This window comes from Choloepus didactylus, chromosome 5 (genome assembly GCF_015220235.1).
Source record: "Choloepus didactylus isolate mChoDid1 chromosome 5, mChoDid1.pri, whole genome shotgun sequence".
Lineage (NCBI taxonomy): Eukaryota > Metazoa > Chordata > Mammalia > Pilosa > Megalonychidae > Choloepus > Choloepus didactylus.
Window position 1 is genome coordinate 47,974,951 of NC_051311.1, and position 27,627 is coordinate 48,002,577.

A 27,627-nucleotide genomic window follows, 5' to 3' on the forward strand; every position below is an offset into this window, starting at 1 on the left:
TTTTTGTTTTGGGGTTCCAGGGAACATATATTTAGTCTTACAAATAAACTTCCTTTTAACTCACACAAGCTCTAGTTAGCTTCTGCTATTTCCTTTCAACATACTGTATTACCTGCTTCCTGAGCAGGGTCCATGATGAGTTTGTGCACTAAGACTGAGTAACATCTAGCACTGAGGATTGACTGCTGGCATGAGATACACAGCTGAGTCCTGCAGCACTGTGGGCTGGATCTCCAGGCAGCAGGGTGAGTTTGGGGGGCATTCAGCTGAAAATCTCTCCTTTGACATCTGTGTTTCATCAGAGCCATCTTTATTCTGGAAGCAGATCAGGAGGTTTAATTCTTTTGCCAGGATCTGTTGATACCAGAAAAAATAACTGCGTCTTTTTATAGGGACATAATTCACTCTTGTTTTCTGCCCTTTCCCTTTGACCAGACATCTTGGAGACCGGGAGACTTCTTCATCAAGGGAGCCTGGAAAGGAAGGAGAAAGAAGATGGAGACAGAGCTGACAAGGGAGTTTGATGACACAAGCAAAGGAAAAGCTAAGAACTAGGAGATGACAAGATCTGAGTAGGGATTTACCTGCAGCCAGGAGACAAAGGAACATAAAGCAGATGGATATTGAGTACATGACAGAGTTAGGGAAGAAACAGATGCAGGTGGCTTTCTTTGAGGCTTCCCCATCCCCCGTAAGCAGCTTCTCTGTGACGTGATCACTTCACGGAATCCAACAGACTTTGTTGTACTGCTCTGTACTTGACTCAAAAATACTTCATAGAATATGAGAAAGAGGGTTCACCCTATCTCAGTTGGGTGAACCATATGAAATTATCACTTTGTAGGTAAGTCATGTTTAGATTGCTTTTCCTTTCTTTTCTGTCTCTACCTTTCTTCCATTAAAAAGAAAAAGTCTTGGATAATATTTTAATGCTCTTCCTATCTTCCATTCCCCACCCTTTCTACTCCTCCACAACATCCTAACCTCCCCAAGTAACAAATTAACAGTTTAACGTAGATTTTCCGTGCTTCTTTCATGTTCATATAATCATGATTCACTTTTTTAAGATGTCTACTATTGAATGTATAAAAATAAATATTTTGTCATGTATATGATGTAAAAAGAATTTCAATAAAATTAACAAAAATGTACTCAAAAACAGATTCATACATATAATTTAGCAGTGTCCTGGAAGTCCAAGAGGTTTCCCTTCCTGAACCTTTCATCTCACTCTTTTCTCCTAAACCATCCTTTTCTCTCCTCTGCATAGAAATAACCGTAAATATCCCTTTTATTATTCTCTTGAATTTTTTTCTAGTTTTTGTACATCTGTGTCCCCAAAATACATCACTTTTGCATATATTTTCTTTATATAAATGGAATCACACTGTGTATGACATGTTTCTCAGTTCAAAATTATGTTTGTAATACATATCCATATTGATTCATATGTCTCAAGTTCATTCACTCTCATCATTCTTAAATATTGGTAAGACTGTAGCATTTAACCAGTTCTCTGCTAATGTTCATATTGGTAATTTCCAGTTTATTTCAAATCTTTTGAGGTATGGTTGATAATACAATAAATTGCACATGTTTGAGTACAATTTGATGCTTCAAAATATGATATGTATGCATGCTTGAAACCATCACCATAGTCAAGATAATGAACATATCCATCGCAGTGTCTTTCCCTGATCTCCCTGTTAAGCTTTTGGGTAGTCTGCCTATATCAGTGTCACATCCAGCTGTTAGCCTCCATTAATTGCTGAGTGCTTTATTGTTTACAGCAATATCCTGGGGCATTAATTGCTCTATAGTATGATCCCATTAAAGTTAGGCCTCTTTGCAGGAGTAGTCTTTGAGGTCTCTTCCTAACTGGCTGCTTTCCTGATTGGCTCTGTTAAACTTCCAGCTGGTCTACCATTTCACTTCTTGATATCATGGAGCTACCCACTTTCTCTTAATTGTTCACAATCAAAATCTCAATTTAGTTTGCCAATTATCTCCATAGTTTGCCATTTCATGCTCAAGAGTAATTTTGACTCACTACTAAACAGTGCCCTTAGGCTTGAACTTTCTCATGTTCTGTTCCAAATAAATCGGTTCCCTTAGGAAAAGTCACAGAGCCCTCTGTTCTTATGACCTGTCTCTTCTTCCCCTGGGCAGAATATTTGCAGAATATTCCAGAGCTAGGGGCATGGACACTTGCCCACTTATCTTTGAATGGCACCCCTTCTCTATGAGTGTGTCATGGATGGCACTGGTAGACGCTAGTCTGCTCAGCTTGCCTCTCAGCATAGAACCTCCACCCTAAGAGCAAGCTGGGATAGGAAGATCAGGCTCAGAACTCTTGGCCTGCTGCATCTGAGGTAGAGCTTCCACCCCTCAAGTGGGTGCTGGGAGGAGGAGAGAAGCCCCAGACCTCTGGCCATGCTTGTCTGGAATTGAGTTTATACAACACAGGGTAGGGGTGGGGAAATGGGGATGAGATATGCTGGCAGTCTACCCCTCCCAGGAAGAAACTGTAACCTTAGATTGGGAGCTGGGGGAAGAGGGAGTTCCATGTTCTTAACCATGCCCATCTGGAACAGAATTTCTGTCACACTGAGCTTGGTGTGGGTAGGGAAAGTGTCGTGGTTCAAATACTACAGATTCTTACTCTTCTTGTCAAGATTTAGTAGATTTTCTTAACTTTATGTTTCTCCATTCGCTTCATGCCCTTAATGCAATTTTCAGAGACTTTAAATGTGTGGTTTTAATTTTTTTTTGTGGTTATTGTTTTAATTTTTACCAGTTATGGTTATTTTTCTGGGGAGTGGTTCTGCTGAGTTCCACATGCCACCATTTCAAGAAGCACTTACCCCTGTCTATTAAACTTTGCAATACCAGGTAGCCAGCTTGTGGGTTGCAGTATAATAATTTCTGCTCTAAATTTGTCCCACTGCTAAAGCATGACCAGTCTGTGGATGCTGGTGAATGCTTTCTAAGTTTCCCCTCAAATGCCTTTTTAAGTTTTGCCTTATACAGATACTTTTGAAGGGAATGCCTATGTAGTTTCCTCCTCTTCCTTTCTGAGAGTCTTCCTCCAATATTCTGTCTTGCATTCTCAATACTTCAACCTCTGTCTCATTAACTCGGTGAATTTTCCACGCTCTGTTTATTTTTGTTGTTGTTTTGTGTTTTTGGTTTTTTTGGTTCTCCTTCCCTGTGTATAAAAATTGTTCTATTGGTTTCTTGCTTTTCCAGAATCACAGTCTTGTTTGCCTGTTTTCCAATGAATAACTACATTTGTTTGGTATGTTATGTCTATGTTTTTAGTTGTATATGATGGGATTCCTTTGGTTCAAAGATCCCACCAATCTTGCTGAAACTTTCTTGGAATTGTACTGCAGTTTAAGACCTTTTTTTCCTTCCTTCTTTCTTTCTTTCTTTCCCTTTTCCTTACATTTCTTCCTTCTCTTCTTCCCTTCTTCCTTATTTTCTTCCTTTCATCCTTTCTTTCTTTCCTATCTCCTTTTCAGGGATTAAATCTGCATCACCTTCTGACAGCTTTCCCAGCCTCCCACAGTTTTGTTCCCATTTTCTCTCATAGGCATTTTCGGTGATAAATCCTCCGCATGACTAAGCCAGGCTTGGCATCTACCTCTTGGAGGATCCAAACTAATGCTTCTTTTTTTCAGGACTTTGAGGCCCTCAGTAGAGTAACTGTCAATACCAGAAAATAGCTGTTCCTGTAAATCCATCTAATGACGCAGGATCTTCACAAAGGTTTGAAGGACGCCTTACAGGATGTCCTGTTTTTGGCTGTTGAAAATGAAAGCCCTGAGAAAAAATGAGAGAAATTAGAGAAGGCTGCAGCTGGCAGGAGACCCAATACCAGGCAGAAACCACTCAGTCTGCTCTCGCACACACACTCTTACCAGACTCCCAGAGCTTCCAACACCATGGCCTCCTGTTTGCCAGTTCTTTCTATCAGATTCTCTGAAGGTTTTAATTTTTCTCCTTCCCTAATGGTCACTTTTGGTGACCTTCATACCCCTAGAGAACAAGGGAATTCTCCACCCCTCTGCTTAGCAATAACAAACCATGTCCCTTTCCAATCACTTCTCCCCCATCACACCCTCCACATCCATCTGGGTATAAGACTCAAACAGGGCACCAGGAGCAGCAGAAGCATCTGCATTTGTGCCTTCAGTCCTAGTCTCACATTTTATCTGGGTCTGAAATGAGAGGAGTGTACGTTCTTCATTTCTCCCCTTCTTACAACCAGTAGGATATACAGAGTTTACATAGTACTAGAGAAATTCTAATCTGCTTCTGGTTGAATTCTGTGGCCATTTCACTCAAGATGCATCAATTTTCTAGACCATATCATGGAACCATATATTGTGGGAGGAAGTCCCAGAGATTTCTAGCCCTAACCCCTCATTTAACAGAATAAAAATCTGAGACTAGGCAGGTGAATAAACAGGCAAAAAAAAAAAAAAGCCTTAGTCATTGGTGAGGAAAGGATAGGTTTTGTTTTGTGAGGAAAAGAGGGAGGAAATGACAACATTGTAGTTAGATGGCAAATAAATCTCAGGTGACAGTTTTTAGCTTCTCTGCTACTTACTTAAAATTAGCAGAATCTGGTATGGGGTAGTACTTCTTGGCCTCTTGATTAATGGGTTGGAAGCATGTGGTAGTATCAGTCACCAGTTGTAGTAATGTAATAAAATTTCCCATAGTAGGAATATTGGTGTGTTCTTCAAAATTAAAATGAGGACACAGCCTCGTCCTTTGAGTCAGGCATCTCAAGCTAGCAGATGCCAATTCCTTCTTGTTATGATGAACCTTATTCACTCTTATATTCATTTATTCAATTATTCATCATAAATGTTTCCATCTAAAGGCTTTAGAAAGCTGTTCTAGTAGATTTCAGAAATTCGTTTTGTTCTAGTTTGCTAATGCTGCGGAATGCAAAACACCAGAGATGGATAGGCTTTTATAAAAAGGGGGTTTATTTGGCTATACAGTTAACAGTCTTAAGGCTATAAAGTGTCCAAGGTAACACATCAGTAATCAGGTACATTCACTGGAGGATGGCAAATGGCGTCCGGAAAAACCTCTGTTAGCTGGGAAGGCACGTGGCTGGTGTCTGCTCCAAAGTTCTGGTTTCAAAATGGCTTTCTCCCAGGACATTCCTCTTTAGCAAGCTTGCTCCTCTTCAAAACGTCACTCACAGCTGCACTGAGTTACATCTCTGAGTCAGCACGTTTATATGGCTCCACTGATCAAGGCCCATCCTCAATGTGTAGGGCCACGCCTCCATGGAAATATCCCATCAGTTATCATCTACAGTTGGGTGGGGCACATCTCCATGCAAACAACCTAATCCAAACGTTCCAACTTAATCCCCACTATTATGTCTGCCCCACAAGATTGCATCAAAGAATATGGCTTTTTCTGGGGTACATAATACATTCAAACCGGCGCAGGGTAGTACTTCTTGGCCTCTTGATTAATGTATTGGAAGCATGCGGTAGTATCAGTCACCAGTTGTGGTAATGTAATAAAATTTCCCATAGTAGGAATATTGGTGTGTTCTTCAAAATTAAAATGAGGACACAGCCTCGTCCTTTGAATCAGGCATCTCAAGCTAGCAGATGCCAATTCCTTCTTGTTATGATGAACCTTATTCACACTTATATTCATTTATTCAATTATTCATCATAAATGTTTCCATCTAAAGGCCTTTAGAAAGCTGTTCTAGTAGATTTCAGAAATTCCTTTTGTTCTGAACAAACTTATTATTTTTATTAGTTTATTAAAATGTAGGAAAAACTAGAATAATTTTAATATATTTTCAATGCATTGAATCTTAATGTTTAATAGTAATCCCTATTGTGTGCTACTTAAATGGCTTATATACAGAATTATATCTGGCAAAATAACTAAATACATTGTGAAAATAACTAAATACAATTTGTTTCTCATAAAATCTCACAAAGTATTGCAGTGCTAATTTTCTCTACTTTATGAGAGAACTGTAAGATTCACAAGAGTAGGGTTGCCTTTTGCCTGGGACTACCCACTAAGTGCAAAAAACTATACAGCTACATGGATTCATTACAAATCTAGAGGATCACAGTTGTCTGTCTGATTGGGTTTGTAGAGGCCAGTATTAGGGCAATATGCTTCTTTTTGTCCAGAGACCATTGTTCTTCTCAGACACACTCTTTGCTTACAACTTCCATGAAGAAGCACTTATATGGCTTGCTTATTGCCATATTCCCAGACTCTAGAACAATGTCTATCAAACAGAAGTTCCTAAATAAATATCTGTTGAGTAAATGGCATAAGAATGAACTTCATTCCAGTCTAAGTCCTGAGACTTCTTTATACCAGTGCATGCTTTTATCACTCACCTTTCCATGTCACAGACTTTTCTGTCTCTGTGACCAGAACATCCATGGAGTCTGTGGGAATGAGTGTGTGGATGGCCAGTGCCTAGAGAAGGATAGAGTATCTATGCCCAAGACTCACCCACCTTCAGGAGACAAAGAGCCTTATAGCCAAGGAGCCTGCTGCCCAAGGCAGGCTTAGGGCGGATGAGGCCTCTAGTTTTGGTTCTTGAGAATGAGGCTTATGGAAAACCCATGGCTCTGGGGCTCTGCTTCCAAATTGTGTGGCTCTTTCTATTGTATCTCTATTACTAATGGTTCACTCAAACCATATCCATATCTGATTGGCAAGAGACTGACAAGCTTAAAAGGATCAGGGAGGGAACCCTGACTCCCAGATGAAGTAACACAGAATTAGTTCTTCTAGGACTATCCATGTCAGTTCAGCACAGCAGAATACCTTAGAGATCCTGCAGGTGAAACGTTTATGTCTGAAGACTATTCTTAATGTGTAATGAATGAAGGGAGGAGGGAAGAAGATGGGGAAGGAACAGAGAGAAATAGATTTATTTTTATCAAAACTGATCAGTCTCTAGATACATGAGCTTCCTGTAGATCATGAAAATCACTTGTCCTAAATATTAGGGTCAATGCAGAAGAGGGACCTGGCATCCATGAAAAGGTCCAAGCCAAGCTCTCCAAGTCTAGGTTTTAGTCCCTGTGGTAAGAGGGCTGTACCTATAGCCCTCCTCTGTCCCAGTTGGTTGGGGAGGGGGAGAAGTGGTGGGTGTATACCTACTCTCAATCACCAAGGGTCCTCTTTGACACAGCCAGCTTCCAGCTTATTCTCATCCTTTCCACACATCTCACAGCCTTCTACAGAGCAGGTCAGGCTAGACTGGTTACAGCATGTGCCACACCTTGTCTCACCATGCTCAGAGGCAGATGGTTTTCTGTCTGCCCCTGTCCCCTGAGAATCCTGCCACCTCTTCATCCAAACTTCATCCTCATAGGTGCCCAACACCAGCCATAATCGTAATCTAGAGTTGACTGCTTGCGGGAAACTGCCCTTGCATCTGTGCAAGTTGAAGGGTCTGTGTTTAACTTCTTACTTTCTAATGGTGACATTCATCTTCAGAGGATCCCCCAGGTGGAGGAATTAAGTCCATCATTTCTAAACCCTCTCCCTCCCATGTGTATCTGAAAGACTCTCTTCACTCTATCTTAGTCTTCAGAGGAACTGAGTGCTAGCAAATGACCCATAAGTCATAGTCATGAGGACTCAGCCCTCTGGCCAAGACCCAAAGGAAAATGGCTGCAATGTTGGTGAGAAATTAGAAATCTTCCAGTTTAAAACTCTTTAGCTTCCTAACCACAGGTCTGGCTTAGAATCCATATAATCTCTTGAGCAAGAATGGGCACTGGAAGTAAATTGTCTGCTTTTGGATCCTGGCTCCACCCAAACTAGGTGTGTGATAATGGGCAAGTTAACTTGGCTTCCATGTATCACAGTTTTCTCATAGTAAAATGGGGAAGAATATAAGAGGACTTATTATGAGGCTCTTGTAAAGCTTATATGACCAAAAATATAAAGAAAATTCTAGTGTCTAGTATATAGTAAGTGTTTAGCAAATGTTAGCTATCATTATTATTAGTATCATTCAAGCAAACTAACTTGTACTATTCCTTGTAATATTTTTCCTCAATTGTTTTTATTATTTTTCAATGTACAGGATTTTACACATTTAGGTAGATAACCTTATCACTCTTTATGGTTTTTGCCTTTCTTCAGAACACCGTTCTTACCCAAGGGTATTAATTATAAGAAGACATCACATTCCTGTGTGGAAATTTACCAAATTACAGTGTTTCTTACTCAGGACATCACATAGCTTGGCCAAAGGAAGTGGGGCTCCATCTTCATCACCAAAGGAAGTGTGGGCTTCCCTCTTCCTGTTCTCAGGAGCTCTCACAGATGTCACTGGCTTTATCACCCTCTAATTTTAAGCAGGTGACTCCACAATCTATGTCTCCAAACATATTCTCTTTCCAGTCTCTTTTCTTTACATATTTGGGGTTTCTGTTTGGCCATGCCAAACAGGAATTCCAAATATGAGCAGATTAATGCAGTGGGCTTTCTTTTCGGAGATGGTTTCTCCCTAGAGGCTTTCATTTGGGATTATTGGTACTCTAGCTTTTCCACTAATGAGGAAGTTGCCTGAGTCTAGAATGAAAACACATGGATTCTCCTGGCATACCAAATATTATAGGAGTTGGTCAAATGTCAGAAACCCGAGTTCATGTAGCATTGGGTTGTCATCATCCTTAGCACAATACTTCTTTCTAAGCCTCCAACTTAGATTAAAGCAAAAAAAAAAAAAAATTAAAAATTGAAAAGACGTTTCTGTTTATCTGCTGAGGAGGATATAATGCATTAACCTCTAAATCAATGGTGCAAGAAAGAATGGGGGATTATGCTGATCCTGGGAAAATACCACAAACTGAATGTTGAGTAAGTGTAACCCCTCTTCCACTCCTGGCATAACTGTCAGTGGTTTTTATAGGTTTATGTTCAATTGCTGTCTACAAATGAGATAATGACAGCTGTAAACCCACTTCCTATTGCTGTCTTAAGAAGGGATGGGGTTCTAGTGAAGGCTCTTGGATGTGAAGAATAAGGAGGTTTATGCTAAGAGAAAAGGTACCGATGAAGCTATGTGTCTCTGCTGCTGGCACAAAGATATGTGGCTGAGTCACCCAAGCCTGGAGAGCGGATGCCAAGACTACAGAAAGAAGTGTTAGGCTGGCTGGATTGGAAGTTATCAGAGGTGTCTGCTTCCTTGTTAAACTGTGTATCATAGTAGTAGAACAGCAGCTTTGGTCCCTGGTTCAGCTTCTATTGGTACCAGTACATGACATCATGCTTCAGATTCTGAGAACAACTCAGGTTCACCGGTTTTCCCATCCTGGTGACCCGGTATCTTGGGTTCTGGGTGACCATAGCATCCACCTGACCTAGAGAAAGAAGGAAAATTTAGAGTTGGGGTCAGGAAGAAGGCTGATGTTGCCACCATAACAGAAAGGCATAGACCTGCGGACAAGATGGCCTGTTAGGGTTTCCTTTCTGACAGGGACTCACTTGCTCCGAGGACACAAAGGGCCACACAGTGGAGAAACCTGGGACCCATGGCAGGGCTGGAGCAGGAATGGGGCCTGTCTGCTCCAGGCTCTGATCTCTAGGTTTAGAGGCTGGAGTTCCGAGAATCCCTGGTCCCTGATAGGTAGGTTTGCCTGTGATGACAGTGTTGCTGTTGACGTCACCAGTGAAAAGGTCACACCTCTTTGCAATATTGTGCACAGCTTTCTGCTTGGCAGGAGAACCTGGAATTGGTCGGATCAGTGTAAAGCAGAAGTTTACCTCCTAAATCATTGACTGCTTTCTTGAGAAAGGTGTGCCCTTATTTTCCCCTGCCCCATGTTCATCCAGTCCTCTCTACCTCACTGCCCCTTTCTCACATCCCATAAGGTAGCTCAGAGGTTCCTCCATGCATGCATACCAGGCCAGTTGAGATAATAATGTCTCTGTGTTTTGCTCCCCATATCAGAGATGGATGACTGACATCTGCAAACTAGCCCCACTCTAATTCAGCAATCAAGCCTAAGAATTCCCCTATTTATATCCACTTTTCAGAGTATCACGGAAATTCTGTACAACTTTTGACTATCAGTGACACCAGAATGCCTCCTTGTGGCCAACAGAAAAATCTCTAGAAGCAGTATTACTATACTGATGCAAGAAAACTTGTGCAATCAGATCAAGTACAATGAGGCTTAGAAATCTATCTAGCTCCTAATTCTGCTCCTAGCAGATCTCTACTCCTCAGGCAAGCACAACACCATTGGGCTGAAGTGGTTAAGACTTCTCATTCCTACTCTTCTTTCTTTAGATCTGCATCAACACATACTCATTTTAGGTGTGCCTTCCTTTTCTGTTACCATGCCCAGAGCGTCTTCAAATGTTTGAGGTAATAGACCAGTATAGTACCCTAAGTAACCCCTGATACTCACGGCTGCTGATTTTACATGCAGTTTCCTATGTAATGTACTTTTTTCTTCTATATACCATAAATTTTCTTCTTGCTTCTTTCTACACCACCTCCTTCTTTGAGGTGTAAAATTCACAAACAACATCTTATAGGCCCTCTCTAGAGTCAGAAGGAAACTTAGCATCCCAAGTGGGTGTTCTTTCATATTCATGCACTTTGGTATCACTTTTGTGATATTACTTTGCAGCTTACTTTGGTAGAGTGTGAGAAAATCTTGAGGATTCTGAATGTTGCTGATAAGGCAAATTCATTTGTTATCACACTCTTCTACATATCTTACAATAATCCTCTGTCATTCAAATTCTTTGTATTTGCCTCTTTTTTAAATCTAATCCTTCTTTCAAAGATTGATGAGTTGAGAAATTGATATCAAGATGGGACTGAAAAAACTAAATATTTAGAGAACTTGTGGAACAGGATGTGGCCCTGGAGATAAAAGAACCAGACGGGGAGCAAAGATCACTTCATGCAGGTGTGCAAAGTTGTGAGCACCTGATTTGAGGTGTTGAAGAATTTTAGTGATGTTCCAACTGAATATTTTTAGATCTAGACACTAGACCCAATTCAGATGAAAGCATAGCTGGCATTTTAGAGTTTTATAAAGGGGATAAGGAATAGAAGCTTAATTTAATAGTTGGATGATTTTGATAACCTGTCATCATAAATGAAAGACTTTAGTCAGAAATAACTTTTCTCGAGACAGAGAAACACATCTCTACCCTGTGACCCTATTGCATGAAACTTTTATTTTGATAGTTGTGCCTTTCTCAGACAACTAGGAATCACTTTCATAATCTTATTGTGTACTTAGTGGTTTTACGATAGAAATTGAATTTCTGTTTACACCATGTATTAAAATAAAATAATAGTAGTGTCCAGATTCAGAAAACTGCCTACATAAAATTTGGAGAACTGAGATATGTGTGGTAAATTAGGTCTGTATCCAATCTGGTCCTGTGGCTATTCAAAATAACACTTGAAAAGAGGGATATTATACCCAAAATTTTTTGCATTAGTTAGGACTTGACCACTCAAAGTGTGGTCCAGGGGCTAGCAGCATTGTTATCATTTGGGATCTTGTTTAAAATGTATAATTTCAGGCCCTATCCCAGACCAATTGAGTCAAAATCTGCATTTTAATAAGATTACAATTTATATACACAAAAAAGTGTGAAAAAACTGGACAGAGTATTCTTGTAGGAATCAGAGAAACATTTATAGAATAGGAGATTAAAGGCAAATTATTAGAGATGAGTCAATATACGGTTGGATCAGGTACAATTGATTGCATGAGGACTTTCCTAAAGATATCATATTTTTTTTTTTTTTCCTAAAGGAAGCAATTAGGAGTTAACTATTAGAAGATTTCTGGGCTAGTTACCATGAATCTGTATATTTCAGTGGCCTGAGGAGAATAGGGATCACCAATTTCAAGTCAGATATGGTAGCAAGCTATGATACTTTGGTGATGTAGGAAATTCATAGAAGACATGTAATTATAAAGGTGTCAGATCTTCTCAAATTGATGTCTAGTTTTAATGAAAATGAAATGAATATATCTGATTAGACAAAGCTAATGATAATATTAATAAACATGAAGTCATTCAGATGATAGCCTAAATATACAGAAGAAACTATGGACGAGTAATTAATAAAAATGGAAGTATGGATGATTTGACCCAAATTGCATCCAATTGGAATTCCATAAGGATAAGAGAAAGACTGGGAAAGGAAAATATATGCAGATATGATGGTTTAAGTTTTCCCAGAAATAATAAAAATCAGCTGTCTTCATATTTGGAAAACCAACAAATCCCAAGATGGATATATTAAAGAATAAGTATTCCTAGAAACATCAGAGTGTTGAGCAGAAAATGAAAGAGCAGATCCTAAAAGCAGCCAGAGGGAAAATGCAGATAACCTACAAAGCAAAATGAGTGAGACTTCTCAATAGCAACAATGAAATTCAGAACACTGTAGGAAAAAAAAATCTTCAAAAGATCACAAAACAGTAAATTTAGAATTTTGTACACAACAAAATTCTTATAAATGAATGGAGAAAAACCTAAAATTTTATCACTAATAGCATTTTATTGACAGAAATTCTAAGGGACATACTTCAGAGAGGATGAAATTGAACCTGAAGGTAATTACTGAATTACAGGAAAGAAAAGATGACCAGGGGGAGGAATTTGAGGTAAAGAAGTAGAGACAGTGATTTGACAACTATTCTGTTACCAAATAAACTATTTTGTGGATTTATACTACAAAGTGGAGAAGAGAAATGAGGTGCTACTTAAAGGGCACATGGAGTTTAGGAAGGAATTTTTTTCTGGATGAAATCTAGTATGGTTCTGGTATGATGGAAATATGAGTATGATGCTATAAAGAGGGAGACAATAGATAACCCAAGGTTAATTTAACAAGAAAAGGTAAAAAGGTGCTTATAATTGGAGGCATTGGCTTTATGTAATACAAGTTTTAATTTGTCTAAAATAAGAGGAAGGGAAAAAAAGGATATGAGTGCTGATGCAATTACATTGGCACAGTTTGGGGGAAGGAAATAGGGAGGTTCCCTTTGATAACTTCTATTTTCTCAGTGATATCAGAAGTAAAGTTATCTGCTAAAAATGAAATGGCATGCACAGTATAGGAGGTTTGAAGAGATCATATGGAAAGTGCTGAATTCTCATTATACAAGAGAAAGCCAATTAACTAGAAAAATGTAAGATTTTTGGTCACAAATTTGAACTGGGATCAATCAACAGAGTTGTGGGATTTTGTTGTCGTTTTTTAATCAACTTTCAGTTGACTGGTTGGAAGTATGCAGTAGGCAGCAAATTTGGTTTAGCCAGAGTTCTTATTTTAGGAAGGTGAGTATGAAGGAGGAAGAGGTAGACAAGATTATTGAGGGTTTATGTAAGAGAGTGATAGAATTACAGAGAGTGAGGCAATCATGTATCATGGAATATAACCTGCCTAATTAGAATAAATGACCATCTGGTTTGTGATGGGCAATAACAAGTGACAGCTTCTATGGCTGGGCAGACTCAATAGGGTCAAGCAAATGTTGGAATGAAGACAACTAATTTAACTAAATGGAAAAGATAGAAGATTGAGATCAAAGGATGGGAGGCTTGAGATAAAGATTTTTGAAGTGGTATGAAGTGGTCTGTCAACTGATGATAACAAAATTTAGCATTTGGCCAAGGGAATAGATAGCTGAGACAAGACAGAGGAAATTGTTGAAAGTGAAGCATTAAGAAACTGAGAATTAAGATATTGAATGAATGAACTGTTGACACAGTGTGGTGAACAGTGGAGGCTATTTGAATTTGGAGGTGGCTTTTCCATGGCCTGGGGTCTCGCCTGACTTCCCTGATGGCTGAGAGCACATTACATCAGCATTCCCTGTAGCCCATTTGTAGGACACAAGTTGGAAGCTCAGTCTACAATCACAGGAGAAGTCTGCCTCCTCAGAGACGTTTTTGTCAACACCGAATGCACATTTGTCTCCCCATCCCAGAATTTCTCTGTTGAGTCCACTGCCAGCTTCCTGCTTTAGGACAAAGGAAGTAATGGACATGATGAGGCTTCCAAAGACTTTCAATTCTGTCTGATCTAATCATACATTCTGTGTGCCTGATTACAAGCCCTTAAATCCAGGCATCCATTTGTCTTAGGGATCCTGTCAGAAATATCTCAATAATTCATGCAATCTTTCTCATTTGCTGTCATGCCTGGTGGGCTGCACAGTTGCGTTTGTCATGTGTCCAGGTTTGGGATGCAATTCATATCACTCACATGGTGATGGTTAAAAGACAGATTTTACTGAGAAAAATGAAAACCAAATGTCAGCATGAGAAAACACAGGTCCCTCATCTTCCTATCACACAGAGATGAGTGCTTGGGCCAGGGAGCTGCTGGGCCTGCAGGACCTGCCTTTCCAAACCACCATGGATCTTAGTTTTTTTAGTGCTAGCATGGGTACGCAACCTTGCCAGTGCGTGAATACACAGGCTGCTCAGAATCAGACCATCTGGGTTTGGGGTGCCAGCTGTTTCCAGAAGTTGACATCTTTGACTTATTCATAATCTAAGTTAAATAGCTGTTTTTACCCCTTCTTAGAAAATGCAAAGACTTTAGAACACTTATCTCCATTTTCTCCTCCCATCTTTTGTGCTAGTGCTATCCATTATTTACAGATAATCTAAGAATGACCATTGCCTAAGAATGACATAGTTAATCAGAATAGAAATTGATGATTGGAGTGGGCTTGAAATAAGCAATACCAGAAAAAGTGATACAGATTTAAACATGTCACTTGAGCTAGCAGAACTATAAAAGGAACAATAGTCTGTCCATTGCAGGATAGAATGTTAGATGTGCATCATTTGAAATATCAGATCACTTAATTAAACTTTCACTTGTTATATTTTGGAAACCAGGCAATGCACACACTGAAAGTTTGTTTTGCCTGTTTGCCACTATTTTCAAATATAATTGAGAGACTAAGGAATAAGAATACATAAATAAATTGGTTACTTATTATGGACTTGGGTTATATAACACAATAAAAGCACAAGTTATGGATTCCCTATCTGGAGTTATGAACAGAAATTCATGTCACTTATGTGACTTTGTTTTAGAAATCAACTTCTCATTGAAGTTGTTATTATAAGGTAGGTGATGGATATGCTACAGGCAAAGTATATGATTATTGTATTTATGGCAGAAACTGAATATATGCCTCCATATTATATCTCCACATGGAAAAGGTGAAATATTGATTGTCTATAAATTGGATCTTGACAATCAGAAGAGCAAATGGATTTTGAATGGTTTGTAAAAAATTAAAATCCAGGTCCACTTATAAACATTTCCTGCTAACAATTGCCTAATCAAATTTAGGATATGAATTCAATGATTGTTTTAGTGCTAAGAACAATCAGACTAGAGAAAATGGAAATTATTATTATATTGTATTCCAGGATTGCCTACAAAACCTGGCTAAAACAAGAGAGAAACGTGTGAATCCAGGTGGTAAAGAGGACTTTTGAATCAGGTAGAATGTACTGTTCCAGCAAGCCTCACTAAGAATAACAAAGCCCTATTGCAGCAACTGCAAGTGACCTAAAAATGTTCTGGATTGGCTGACACACATCTATATATAGTGCTAAACCATGTTATTTACAATGAAAAATAAGACCCTATTAAGAAAGAAAACTTAACTGTAATCTCTGATAATAGGCCTGGCTATTCTACTCAAAAGTTAGATTTTTCAATGTATTTGGAAATATTTATATGCTAGACAAATGCAACTTAAAAGTCATCATCCATCACCACCACCACCATCATCATTGAGCAGTCTACAAATCAGTAGTAAATAAATTTTTATTCATTATTTTTATTTCCACCTAAGGAGATTTGTTTCTCTTACTATAAAAAAGGGGATATGATGATGTAGCCAGTCAGAGTCACAAAACTTGCAGATAATAACAGCAAAGTAGGAAAGAAGCCTGGTGTACTTTAACACACAGACAGACTATTTAAAAATAGAAGTACTTAGATTCAGTCCTGTGTAAGGAACCTCTGAAATTCCTCAAATCACAAATATCCACATTCAAATTTTCTTGACCTACTCTTGAAATACTATTGTACTTCTGGTTCGTATCTCTTCTCTTCCTTGGGCTGCTCTGAACTGCTTCTGAGTTGAGAGGAGAGGGGAGGGATGTGGTTTTGTACAGGAAGGGAATGATTCTGAAGCCCTGTGTCTTGACCACTGGCACAGAAGTGAACTCCTGAGTCCTTCAGCTCCACAGGCTGGATCTTCAGAGTGGAATATGTTCCTTCAATCCTTTCAGTGAAAAATCGACCTTTGGGCATCCCTGATTCATCCCGAATGACCGTTTGAAAAAAATAAACCAGAAATTCCATTCCTTGACCCACTGCACGTCGGTACCAATAAAGAGCAATATGTCCAGAAATTGGGTCACATCTCAGAGTCACAGCCTGTTCTTTCTCTAGGAGCCTGTGGCTGGGGAGCTGAGTGACTCCAGTCACTGCATGTTCTGTGGGAAGAGACAAAACATAGAACACAAGAATGAATTTGAGTTATAACTAGGAAAGGGCAAAGTAGAGATGTTCACATTTCTGAGGACTCACTTGCTCCCAGGAGACAAAGGGACACCCAGCTGAGAACCCTGGAAACCATGGCAGGGTCGAGATAAAAATGAGAACTTTTCCAGTTGAGGGAACTTGTAAGTGTGAACAGAGGTGAAAGGAAATCCCTGTCTCCTTGGTAAGGTGTGAGCTGGCAATGACATCATGTTTGCCAATGTCCACAGCCTCAGGAGCTCCCTCTAGAAGAAGTGGGAGCAGAGAAGGGGAGCAAAGTTTCTCTAGAGGAGGTTGTCTCTTCTTTATTTTAAATTCAGTTTTATTGAGATATATCCACACATCATACAATCATCTGTGTTGTACAATCAACTGTTCACAGTACCATCATATAGTTGTGCATTCATCGCCCCTATCTATTTTTTGAACATTTTCCTTATACCGGAAAATGTAAAAATAAGAATAAAAAATAAAAGGAAAAAGGAACACCCAAATCATCCCCCCTCCCACCTTATTTTTCATTTAGTTTTTGTCCCCATTTTTCTACTCATCCCTTCATACATTGGATAAAGGGAGTGCTTGATCCACAGGTTTTCACAACCACATCGTTACCCCTTGTAAGGTACATTGTTATACAATTGTCCCTTATATCCCCCTCTCATACACATTTAGCTTTGGTATATTGCCTCTGTTACATTTAATGGAAGCATATTACACTGCTACTGTTGACCATAGACTCCAGTTTGCTTTGATTACATTTTTTGCCCAATACCATACCCTTTTCAATACTCTGCATGGTTGACATTTGTTTGTTCCCCCACATGCAAGAACATTTTTATATTTGTACATTTAGTCACAATCATTGACCACTCCAGTTTTTGCTAAGGTAAACAGTCCTAGTCTTTGCCTTCTGTCTTTACCTCAGGTGTCATACATGCCCCTAGCCCACTGGAGGATGATAGAGGAGAATGGGTGTCAATGAAAATGGACCTGCTTATGCATTTAAATATGTATTAACTTCACATATGTTCAAGGAGAAGTCATCGCTTACAGCTCGAGTCCAGGGTCTGGAACCTTCCCCATCTCCCCACCCACATCTTCTCTCATGTCACACATTCCAAAAGACTGTGGGGCAGTTCAACTTTAAAGTGCTTACTGTTGCTACTCTTACTATTTCTAATGATTAGTGTTTGTTATCTCCAATTTTTTTCTTTCCATTTTCTCTTAAACACATCCCAGTCAAGCTTTTGTCCCCACCACTTTCAGACTCAACATGCTCAAAAATGAAAAATTGTCCTCAGTTCTACCCCACCCGCAGCCTTCTGGTTGATCAGTCTAAGAACCTTAGAATTGTCCTTGACTTTGCTTTCTCTATTTCACCCTATAGCCAATCCATCTGGAAGTTCAAGAGCATTTATCATCAGAATATAAACAGAATTCATCTGTTTTTCATCACACTCATTCCTAATACTCTGGACCAAACCACTATTATCTTTTGCCTATATTATTACAATAGATACATGACTGGTCTCCCTGCTTTCACCTTGCTTCCTAACAAGCTGTTGAACTGAACTTTATATATCATATCATCATATATCATATCATATCATATCATATCATATCATATCATATCATATCATTCATGAGCTCCAAATCATCTACTAGCTCCCAATTTCATTCAGAATAAGAAAGCAAAATCTCTTAAGGTCTTCAAAATCTTTTAAGGTCTTACACACCCACCCAGTTACTCTCTGAAATACTCCCACTCTCTTCAGTTACTCAGTCATACTGGCCTCCTCTTTGCTCTTTGAATATCCCTAAAGGTCTTTGTATGGTCTCCTCTGCCTGGAGAGCAGATATCTGCATGTCTTTCTCCTTCATTTCCTTGAAGGTCAACTTCTCATTGGGTCCTACTCTAAACAACATATTTACACTTTCAGTGCTCTCTTCTTAAGCACTCGTGGCCCCTTTGCCCTATTCTGCTTTTCCTCTTCTTCGTAGCATGTTACCTTCTAACATACTATACACTTCATTTATTCATTATAGTTATTCTTTAGTTTCTGTCTCTCCCTCCCCCAATAAAGTGTAAATACCATGAAGACACGAGTCTTTGTTTTCTTTTCCTTTTTTTTCTTTTTTCTCACTGATTTTACCTAAAAATTTAAAAAACAGTGCCTGAAAGTCTTTGGAGAGGAGCTAATGCTGGAGTTGAATCTTGAAAGAATATCAGGCCTTCTCAGTGACCCATGGAAGGCATTGTTAGGTCCAGAGCCATTCAGGAATCCACACAACGCAGCGAGTCATGGTTTAAGTAGAGAGTTTAAGGTTTATTAGAGGAAGAAAGCAGAGGAAAGCAAGTGGGAGCCATCAGAAAAGAAAGAAAGGAAAAATGGCTCCAGCCCTCTTTCTGAGAGCAGCATTTTTTAAAGGAAAAACCCACGTTGGGTGTTGGGGGGGAACGGTCCTGCTGAGTGTGTTCTGGGCCTCAACTGGGTGAGTGCTCATCAGTTTCTGCTGACTGGTTACTAGGGTTCTAACACACTACTCTTCTTTGATGTGCACTGTATTATCTATGTGGAGGAAGTAGGCCTTTTGGCTTATATATGGTTGTTCATCTTATGGGCATATCTGATCTTGCCTTGTCCACCCCCTGGAGTTTAGGTGCCATTGTGACTGGGATTTCTAAAACAGCCTTCAACCCTTAGTTTATGGCATACCTAGTATTTATGAGATAAGCAGCAGGGCCCCTGGATCAGACATTCCTTCTATATGTTAGACTCTTCTTTTCTGGGGTCTGACAGGCATGTCCCAGGCAGGGGGATACAAAAGTTCACTGGGATTTTGATAGCTATTGTGTTGAATCCATAGATCAACTTGGGAAAAATTACCATCTTAACAATATTGAGTCTTTTAATCCATGAACATGAAATGTCCTTCCATTTATTTAGCTGATTATTTTCTGTCAGCAATGTTTCATAGTTTTTCAGTGTACAAGTCTTGTACTTCTTTTGTGAAATTTATTCCTGTGTGGTTTTATTCTTTTTTGATCTCATTGTAAAGAAAATTGTATTCTTAATGTCATTTTTGATTGTTTTATATAGAAAAACAATTGATATTTGTATATTTTTATTTATTGATCTTATATCCTAAGGCCATATTAAAATAATTTATCTGTTAAGAAAACAAAATCAGTGCCTGGATCATAGTAGATGCTCAATAAGTATATGTTGTATGAATGACTGTGCCAGTAGCACCTCAAATTTAAGATATCAAAAGATTTACTCAATGTGTAAACTCCAAGTCAGCTTCTCATTTTTTCCCCTTTACTTTCCCACCTCCCTAGACCTTCCACTCTATTAATCACACAGGCTCGAAAGCATTTAATCATGTGGCTAGGGGGTAGAAAATTGTCTCAGATTTCTTCTGAAGGCATTTAGAATTCCCTAACATGTTCAGAGTCATAGGCTGAATTTATGTCTTGTGCACTGAACTGAATTGAGAGCTTTCATATCTTCTGTAGGTCCCAATGTACCATCATATTTCCCTTTGTTCTTAGCACAGTGACTCATATGATAGTTAATATCTACTGTAATAACAAATCCCCAGTGCCATATCCACAGAAGGAGTCTGACACTTTTTGACACTTTAAATCATTGACTTAATTACACAACAAAAAATTGCTATTGAAGTTTCTTAGGAAGTCTGACCTACATTACAAACAGTTATAATTTGCCTGTCATTTTTAACATAGCTCTTAATAGTTCTTCCATGATTTCTATAGGGCCCCCCTTCATTCGTAGAATAACTGTAGTCTCAAACTCGTTTCCTCTCATTGCAGTTTGGAAATGGGTGTTAGATAAAAACATAAGAGCAAGGTTTGCAAACAACAGGGACACGACTTTCTTGATCTAGTCTCAGATTAACTGGACATCAAGGGGCATATGTGTTTCCTGTGGCTGCTCTAACAAAATACCATAAACTCGGTGGCTTAAAACAACAGACATGATTGTTCTCTCACAGTTTTGGAGGCGAGAAGTCCAAAATCAGCAACACTAGAGAAATTAAGCTGTCATCAGGGCCAGGCTCTCTCCAGAGGCTCTAGGAGGGTGATCTGTTCCTTGCTTCTTCCAGCTTCTGGCGGCTGCCCACACTCCATTTCTGCTGCTGTGGTCAGGTTGTCTCCTGCCCTTCTGTCTGTACCAGATCTCCCTCTGGCTCTATTGTGTAAGAATGCACTTCATGCATTTAGAATCCACTCAGATAATTCAGAATAAACTTTTCTTCTCAAAATCCTTAATTTAATCACATCTGCAAAGGTCTTTTTTTCCATATAAGGTACATTAACAGGTTCAAGGGATTAGAGTATGGATAGCTCCTTGGGGCAGAGGCAAGGCACATAATTCAGTCAACCGCACAAGAAAAGATTCAAAATTTTGGTTTGGAAACTCTCATAGGTATCATTGTCCTGTAATGGTAATAAATCAACTTTAGCCCTTTGCACATAAATCTGACATTATCTTTTACTGTTCAGCCTCTCGGCCTGTACTCTCACTAGCACTAGGTAGGGTGGTGTCTGTGGCCCAGCACTTGGGAGCTGTGTGCAAAGGAGACTGGAGAGGGAGCCCCTGCCTCCCAGAAGCGTCAGAGAAGCTCTGGAGGAGGGCTTCCGCATGGTGGGCTTCTGCTCGGCTTATGCCCCACCTGATGCTTCAGAAGCAGTGGAGAGGAGGTCAAGAAGCAGCAGCAGTTGATTCGAGGTCACTCAGAGGGCTCTAGGCCTGTGACAAGCAAAATGAACAGCAATATCAGAAGTCCACCTGGTAGGGGACTCTGGTGACTCAAAGCTGCAGAATTTATGTCCCATGAGTTGTAAAGATAGTACAGAGGTCCTCAACAGCCAACTTCTTCTAATTACAATTATAAGATGCATTTATCAAAAGGAAGAAATTACCACTGATACAACTAATTAACAGATTAATTCAGGTTTTTCCAGTCTTTCTAAGAATGTCCCTTTTCTGTTCCAGGATTTATTTAATCCGGGGTCCCACGTAGCATTTAGGCATCACGTCTCCTTAGTTTCCTCCAGTCTGTGATAGATTCCAGTTCCTACTTGTTCTTTAATGATCTTGACAATTTTGAAGATTACTGTCAGGTATTTTGCAAAATGTCCTTCAGTTTGGGTTTTCTCATGATTGGACTGGGATTTGGGGGATAAATACGGCAGAGGGGAAGTCCCCTTATCATCTCATCATAACAGGGAGCGCCTGATGTTAACATGACTTGTTGTTGTTAATTAACCTTGACCACTTGGTTACTGCTCTTTCCCTTTCCCTCCTCTATTTGTTGGAATTAAATTACTAAGTCCAGCCCATACTCAAGGGGAGGGCAATTATGCTACACTTCTGGGAGGGGGGAGTATAAAATAATGTTATGTTACAACTACTGTATTAATCAATAAAAGTTTTGAGAGAGATATTTTGAGGATATGCAAATATCCTGTTCCTTCTTAACATTTTTCCCTCTAATCTGGCCTCCATCAGTGGATCTTGCCTGCAGCAATTGTTACTGGGATCTTCTAATGGTGACTGCTCTCTTTCCCGACATTCCTTTTACATATACTTGGAATTTTTCAGCAAAAAGACTTGTCCCTTCTCCTCCATTTATTTATTTTTGTAAACATTTAATTATCAGCATGGACTCATGGATTTTTAGAATTATACATTGATTTATAATCCAGTACTATTATTTATTTCATTGATAAAATTGTTCCAGCCTTGGTCATTGGCAGCTCTTTCAGGTTGTTTCCTGTGTCCTTTGACATGGCCCATTTTGTGGTTTTGTTTTGATTTTTAGAACACTGAATTATACAGGGTTCATCAGAGAAACAGAACCAACACGATAGATAGATAGATAGATACATAGATAGATAGATATACACTCACATTTATGTAAGTAATAAGAGATTTATTACAGGAATTGCTCACATAGCCATGAGGATTGGCAAGTCTGAATTCCATAGTGCAGGCCACAGGTTGGAAACTTCATTGAAGGTGAAGTTGAATTCCCTGGGAGAAGCCAAAAGTTGGAATCTCCAGGAATGTAAAATGGTACAGCCAGTCTGGAAAATAATTTGACAGTTTCTTTAAAAACTTACTACCACATGACCCAGCAATCTCACTCGTGGGCATGTACCCCAGAGAAATGAAAACTTATGTCCACACAAAAACCTGTGCAGAGCAGCTTTATTTGAAGAGCCAAAAACTAGAAACCGCCAAAATGCCTCACAATAGGTGAGCAGTTAAACAAACTGTGGCCCATCCATACCATGGAATGTCATTCAGCAATAAAAATAAATGAACTGTTGATAAACACAACACTTAGACGGATCTCAAGGGAGTTACGCTGCATTTAAAAAAGTCTTAAAAAGTTATACTGTGTGATTTCATTCATAAAACATTCTTGAAATGATATAATTATAGCAACGGATTGGTGGTTCCCAGGGGTTAGGCATGTTGATGGAGGGATGGAGATCGTCATGGTGATACAGTAGTTCTGTATCTTGAATGCGGTGGTAGTTGTATGGGTCTATGTATGTGAGAAAATGACAGAACTGAAAACTTTGCACCAGTATAAAGTTGCTGATTTTGACATTTTATTATAATTGTGTAAGAAGTACTCATTGGCAGAAGCTGGATGAAGGTACCCTCTGTACTAATTTTGCAACTTCCTGTGAATTAGCAGTGATTTTTAAATTAAAAATTTAAGAAATGAATCTGTAAATATGTAAAAGAATTATAAAAAGAATATTTCGTTACAATTAGAAAGACTATTGAGGAAAATAGAATGAGACAGGATAGAAGGAATTGGAAAGGCCTGGGTGGCTTGTGGGCTATAAACGTGGCCTCATGTAATCATTCTGATGGTGAAGGCAAAGGCAGAGGACTGCTAATCATTAACGGAGGACAATCCAGGCTGGATAACTATTCCTGTGCAGCAGCTGCTCAGTTTTAAGTTTAATTACTTGAAAGCCTCGTCTCTGACATTCACTCTCGATCCTGGACTCAGTTACCCTCTGTGAGAAATGTGTGAGGAATCCCAGTAATTAGCTTCCTATAGTCTTCCTACCAAAAGTTTTCTAACATGACAGTTCATTATATTTTCTTCATGCCTTCCCTAGGAACAGATAGAACACCAGATTCACGTCCTTCCTGCTGCTATGGAGGAGCCTAGAAAGGCTACTGGGGATTGCAGGGAGCTGGGGGGAGGAGAAGCACCAGGGTTTCTGCACAGGGAGGGGGTGATTCTGCAGCGCTGTGGCTAAGCTGCTGGCACAGAGATACACAGCTGAGTCCTCGGGTTCTGTGGGCTGGATCTTCAGAATGGAGAATGATTTCTCAGGCATCTCCGCTGAGAATCGAGGTTTGGGCATGCCTGTGTCATCTACGGGAGCCTGGTTGCGGAAGTAAATCAGCAACTGCAGTCCCTGTCCCAAGGTCTGTCTGTACCAGAAAATGGTAGTGTGGCCTGGAATTGGCTCACATCTCAGAGTTACTGCTCGCTTCATCTCTACCACCTTGTTCCTAGGTGTCTGGGTGACCCCAGCATCTGTGTGCTCTGTAGAACATAACAGAATTTGAGAACAGAATAAGAAAAATAATTGTAATCATAAAGGAGACTGTCCCCAAATCCCTGGAGACTCACCTACTCCCAGGAGATAAAGAGCCACACAGCAGAGGAGTCTGGTGGCCATGGCAGGGTCGGGCAGGAGGAGGCTTTGTCCACATGAGGCCTTTGTGGCTGTGAGCAGAGGGGGAGGGAATCCTGGGCCCCCCTGTCTCTACAGGGTAGAGAGCGGTGTGGAGCGATATCACTTCCCAGGCCACTGTCATAGGCCTGCTCATGGGACCTCCTTCCAAAGGTGACCGCTAGTCCTCTGCAGAAGATTGCCTCAAGGGGGATTGATTAAGAACAACTGGAAAAGAAGTTTTAACTATTATAGACTTATTCAAAGACTCCAAGCAGTTTCACTTGCTATCCCTTGTAGCTCCAGTGCTTCCGTAGCCACCACACCTGACATCTACCATTCTACCTTCTCTGATGTGTCACACGGAAATCTGCTGCAGGGTATTTCCAGTTGGGTGTGCTAGCAGAACCTCAAATTCTGAATATTAATTAACAACTTTTTAATTTCAAGACCTTCATCATTCTTGGCTGCCATGCTCATTACAAAGGGTCCTAAACGAATGCCCTGGGAAGAGAGAGGATTGTGAAGGCTTGATCACTAGTGAAGGCTGGAGACTGATGCTCTTGTGCTGTGTGACTTCCCCCAGCTCACAGCACACACTGCCTCCTGTATTTCTGCATCTCTGATCCTTAGGAGGTCTGAGTTACCTTCTCTATGGTAAGGTTCAAACTTGCATTAATCCTTCAGGCACTCCTGTGAATTGTGCAGGGGTAGACGGAGGCTTTTACTTTCCTCAGGGAATCACAATAAAGTACTCCCCAGTTAATTCTCATCTTCCTCTTACTTGTAGAAAAAACCCTAAAAGGTTCTTCAATGGGAACCACCTGGCAGGAGGAGGCTTTGCCCACATGACGGCAACAAGTAAAGCAACCCGTACCCACAAATTAACTACTGCTGGTGGTGGAGATGAAAAATCTGGAAAATGACCTTGTTCTTGGACTATGATAAATGACAAGACTTCTGTTTATAGAGAGGATGGAACACATTAGTTCCTCCTTAGTGTTGGCACAGGGATACACTGCTCCAACTCCTGAAACTGAGGAGTATGCAAGATGATAGAGAGAAACATGTGACCAACCAGCTTCGAACTTATGATAGTAAAAGTTTCATAACAGTAGATAATCAGGGCTCACTTCCTGGTCTGAAAACTATTGGTATCACTGTGTGTGTGTGTGTGTGTGTGTGTGTGCGTGTGTGCATGCACACGTGAGCACATATGCATGTATGATCTACATTTTATTCATATTTTGTCCTTTTCCTCCAATCAGGTGTCCTGAGGGTCTTTAGCATCCTGGGACCTGTGAGTGAAGAAGGCAGAATCTGCATACAGCGCTAGGAGGAAGATGGTAACACAGACCCAAAGAAAGCACTTTGAATCAAGGCGTAGCAATTCTGGATGGAATTTTTTGTGTTTTTGTTTTTGTATTTACTTGTATCCAGGATTTACCTTCCTGAGGATACAAAGAGTCACAGCACAGAAGAGCCATGAGCATATGGCCAGTTTAGTACCTAACTGGGATATCTTCTTCCTCAATGCTCTGAGTCTCCATGGAAAGAAAAAAAATCAGACTTTGGACCACCCAGGCCCTGGTAATTTTTTTCTGGTGATATTAATGTGCTTTTGGACTTCCAAATGTTTGAGGTCCCTCTGACTTGGAACAAAATCAGTCATCTTCCCAATGGCCCAGCCATAAAAACCTCCAACACAGAAATAGTATAGGGTCAGGCTGGGTTTCCAGGGAAGCTCATTTCAACAACTTCTCTAATGTTCCTGATATAGTAGCAATTTTCTTTCCCTATATCAGGGCATTCAGTTTTTCCTAATCAGCTTCTTCTTCCACTATACCCCATGAAGCCTCAGAGGTGCCCCACAGAGGACAGATAGATCTAGATGGCCTTTGAGATTTATTTTCTTACTGTCTTTCCAGTAACTTAAGAGAGAAATGGCTCAATGATCTGCATTAGCTTACAGATCAAGATCCTCCTTTTTAGCAAAGCCAAGAATTTTCTCTGACCAGGAAGATCCCATTATTGCATAGTCACAGAGATATACCCTGCCTTCTTGTCCCAAGAAATACATAGAAAATTCAGGACAGAGCCCTGCTCTACAAGAATGTTGGTCATGTTGTTTGCAGTCTCTCTATGCCCCACATAATCATACGTCTTTGTGGATTAATAAATCTTGGGTTCAAGGATGGAGGGGGCTGGGAATCGTGTCTGGAGTGAATGGCAAAAATAGACCTAAACTGTGGCATCTTCCTGTTGAGAACACAAGTTCTTGGGGGAGAAAATTCTACTGTTCCCTTTTACTCCAGGCCCTGCCTAGGTGGATTTGCTGGTGGTATCGTTGTGACTGGCAGCTCCCTGAGGTCCCTCTGACGTGTCCCGGGCGGTGTCTCCACTTCTCCCTGCTCTACCCCTGTGACTGTAAGTCACAACTGAACAGGTAGTGTTGGCCTGGGCTGGTTTGGGGGTCAGACTCTCTAAGTATCCTCTGACACGGTTGCTTCTGTGCTTTCCCCAACCCAGAATACATGAGTGTCACCACCCCAACTCTTGTGCCTCCACATTTAAAGCAAGCTTAGAAGCACGCCCACTGCATGCTTACCTGCCTTCAGAGCCCAATTCAAAGCTCAATTCAGAGCAAATCTCATTTAGAAAGGAATAAGGGTTGATATTTTCTTTATTCTCAGTCATCATTCCATTCAAGATCTCAGCAAGCCAACTTCCTGAATCTGGGCCCAACCCAAGGGTTTCCCTTAACCCTTTTCTCCCAGAGACCTCTCAACCACTTTTCAGTCACTCTGGATCAACTCTGGATGACAACGAAGTCACAGCGCTTCCTAGTGGCCATTGGGCAGAAACAGCGCATATGCACTCTTGCCAAGACATAAGGAGAGCTGTGCTTTATTTGGTACAGGGGATATGGAATATTATAATTTGTTGATGCTAGAGGATTAATAAATAATATTATTCTTATTTTGGCTCAAGACAGAGCACACTGAAAGATAGACATTAGAGTCAGACAGGTGGAGATAATAATGTCAGCTGTAATATTGATAAACAATGGAGCTTAGCTGTGAGAATTAGCCTGCTAATACTATGCTGTATCAGAATTTAACCCATTCTCTCTTCCCTCCAAACTTCAGGCCAACCCTGTATGGGAAGGTAAGTTCCCCACTAATACTACTGCATGTTGAGAAAGAACCAGAGAATCTACCGTCTCCCTTTGGAACCAGGAAGAAATTGAGAAGATGAACAGACAAAACTAAGA

The 27,627-nt window shown here is 40.1% G+C and overlaps 1 long non-coding RNA gene and 2 gene segments (V, D, J or C); 1 reads left to right on the forward strand and 2 right to left on the reverse strand.

Annotated features, from left to right (window-relative positions):
• Positions 1–26,446, forward strand: LOC119534001. The gene is made up of 3 exons (XR_005216941.1): positions 1–245; positions 436–844; positions 25,622–26,446. It is a non-coding gene; the product is annotated as an uncharacterized LOC119534001 (long non-coding RNA).
• The window catches only part of LOC119533990, a 193,005-nt gene that overhangs the window by 123,996 nt on the left and 41,382 nt on the right, over positions 1–27,627 (reverse strand).
• The window catches only part of LOC119533988, a 209,656-nt gene that overhangs the window by 114,804 nt on the left and 67,225 nt on the right, over positions 1–27,627 (reverse strand). Inside the window, 1 exon segment of the C gene segment in view lies at positions 21,616–21,624. Within this exon segment, the coding sequence occupies positions 21,616–21,624 (9 nt within the window).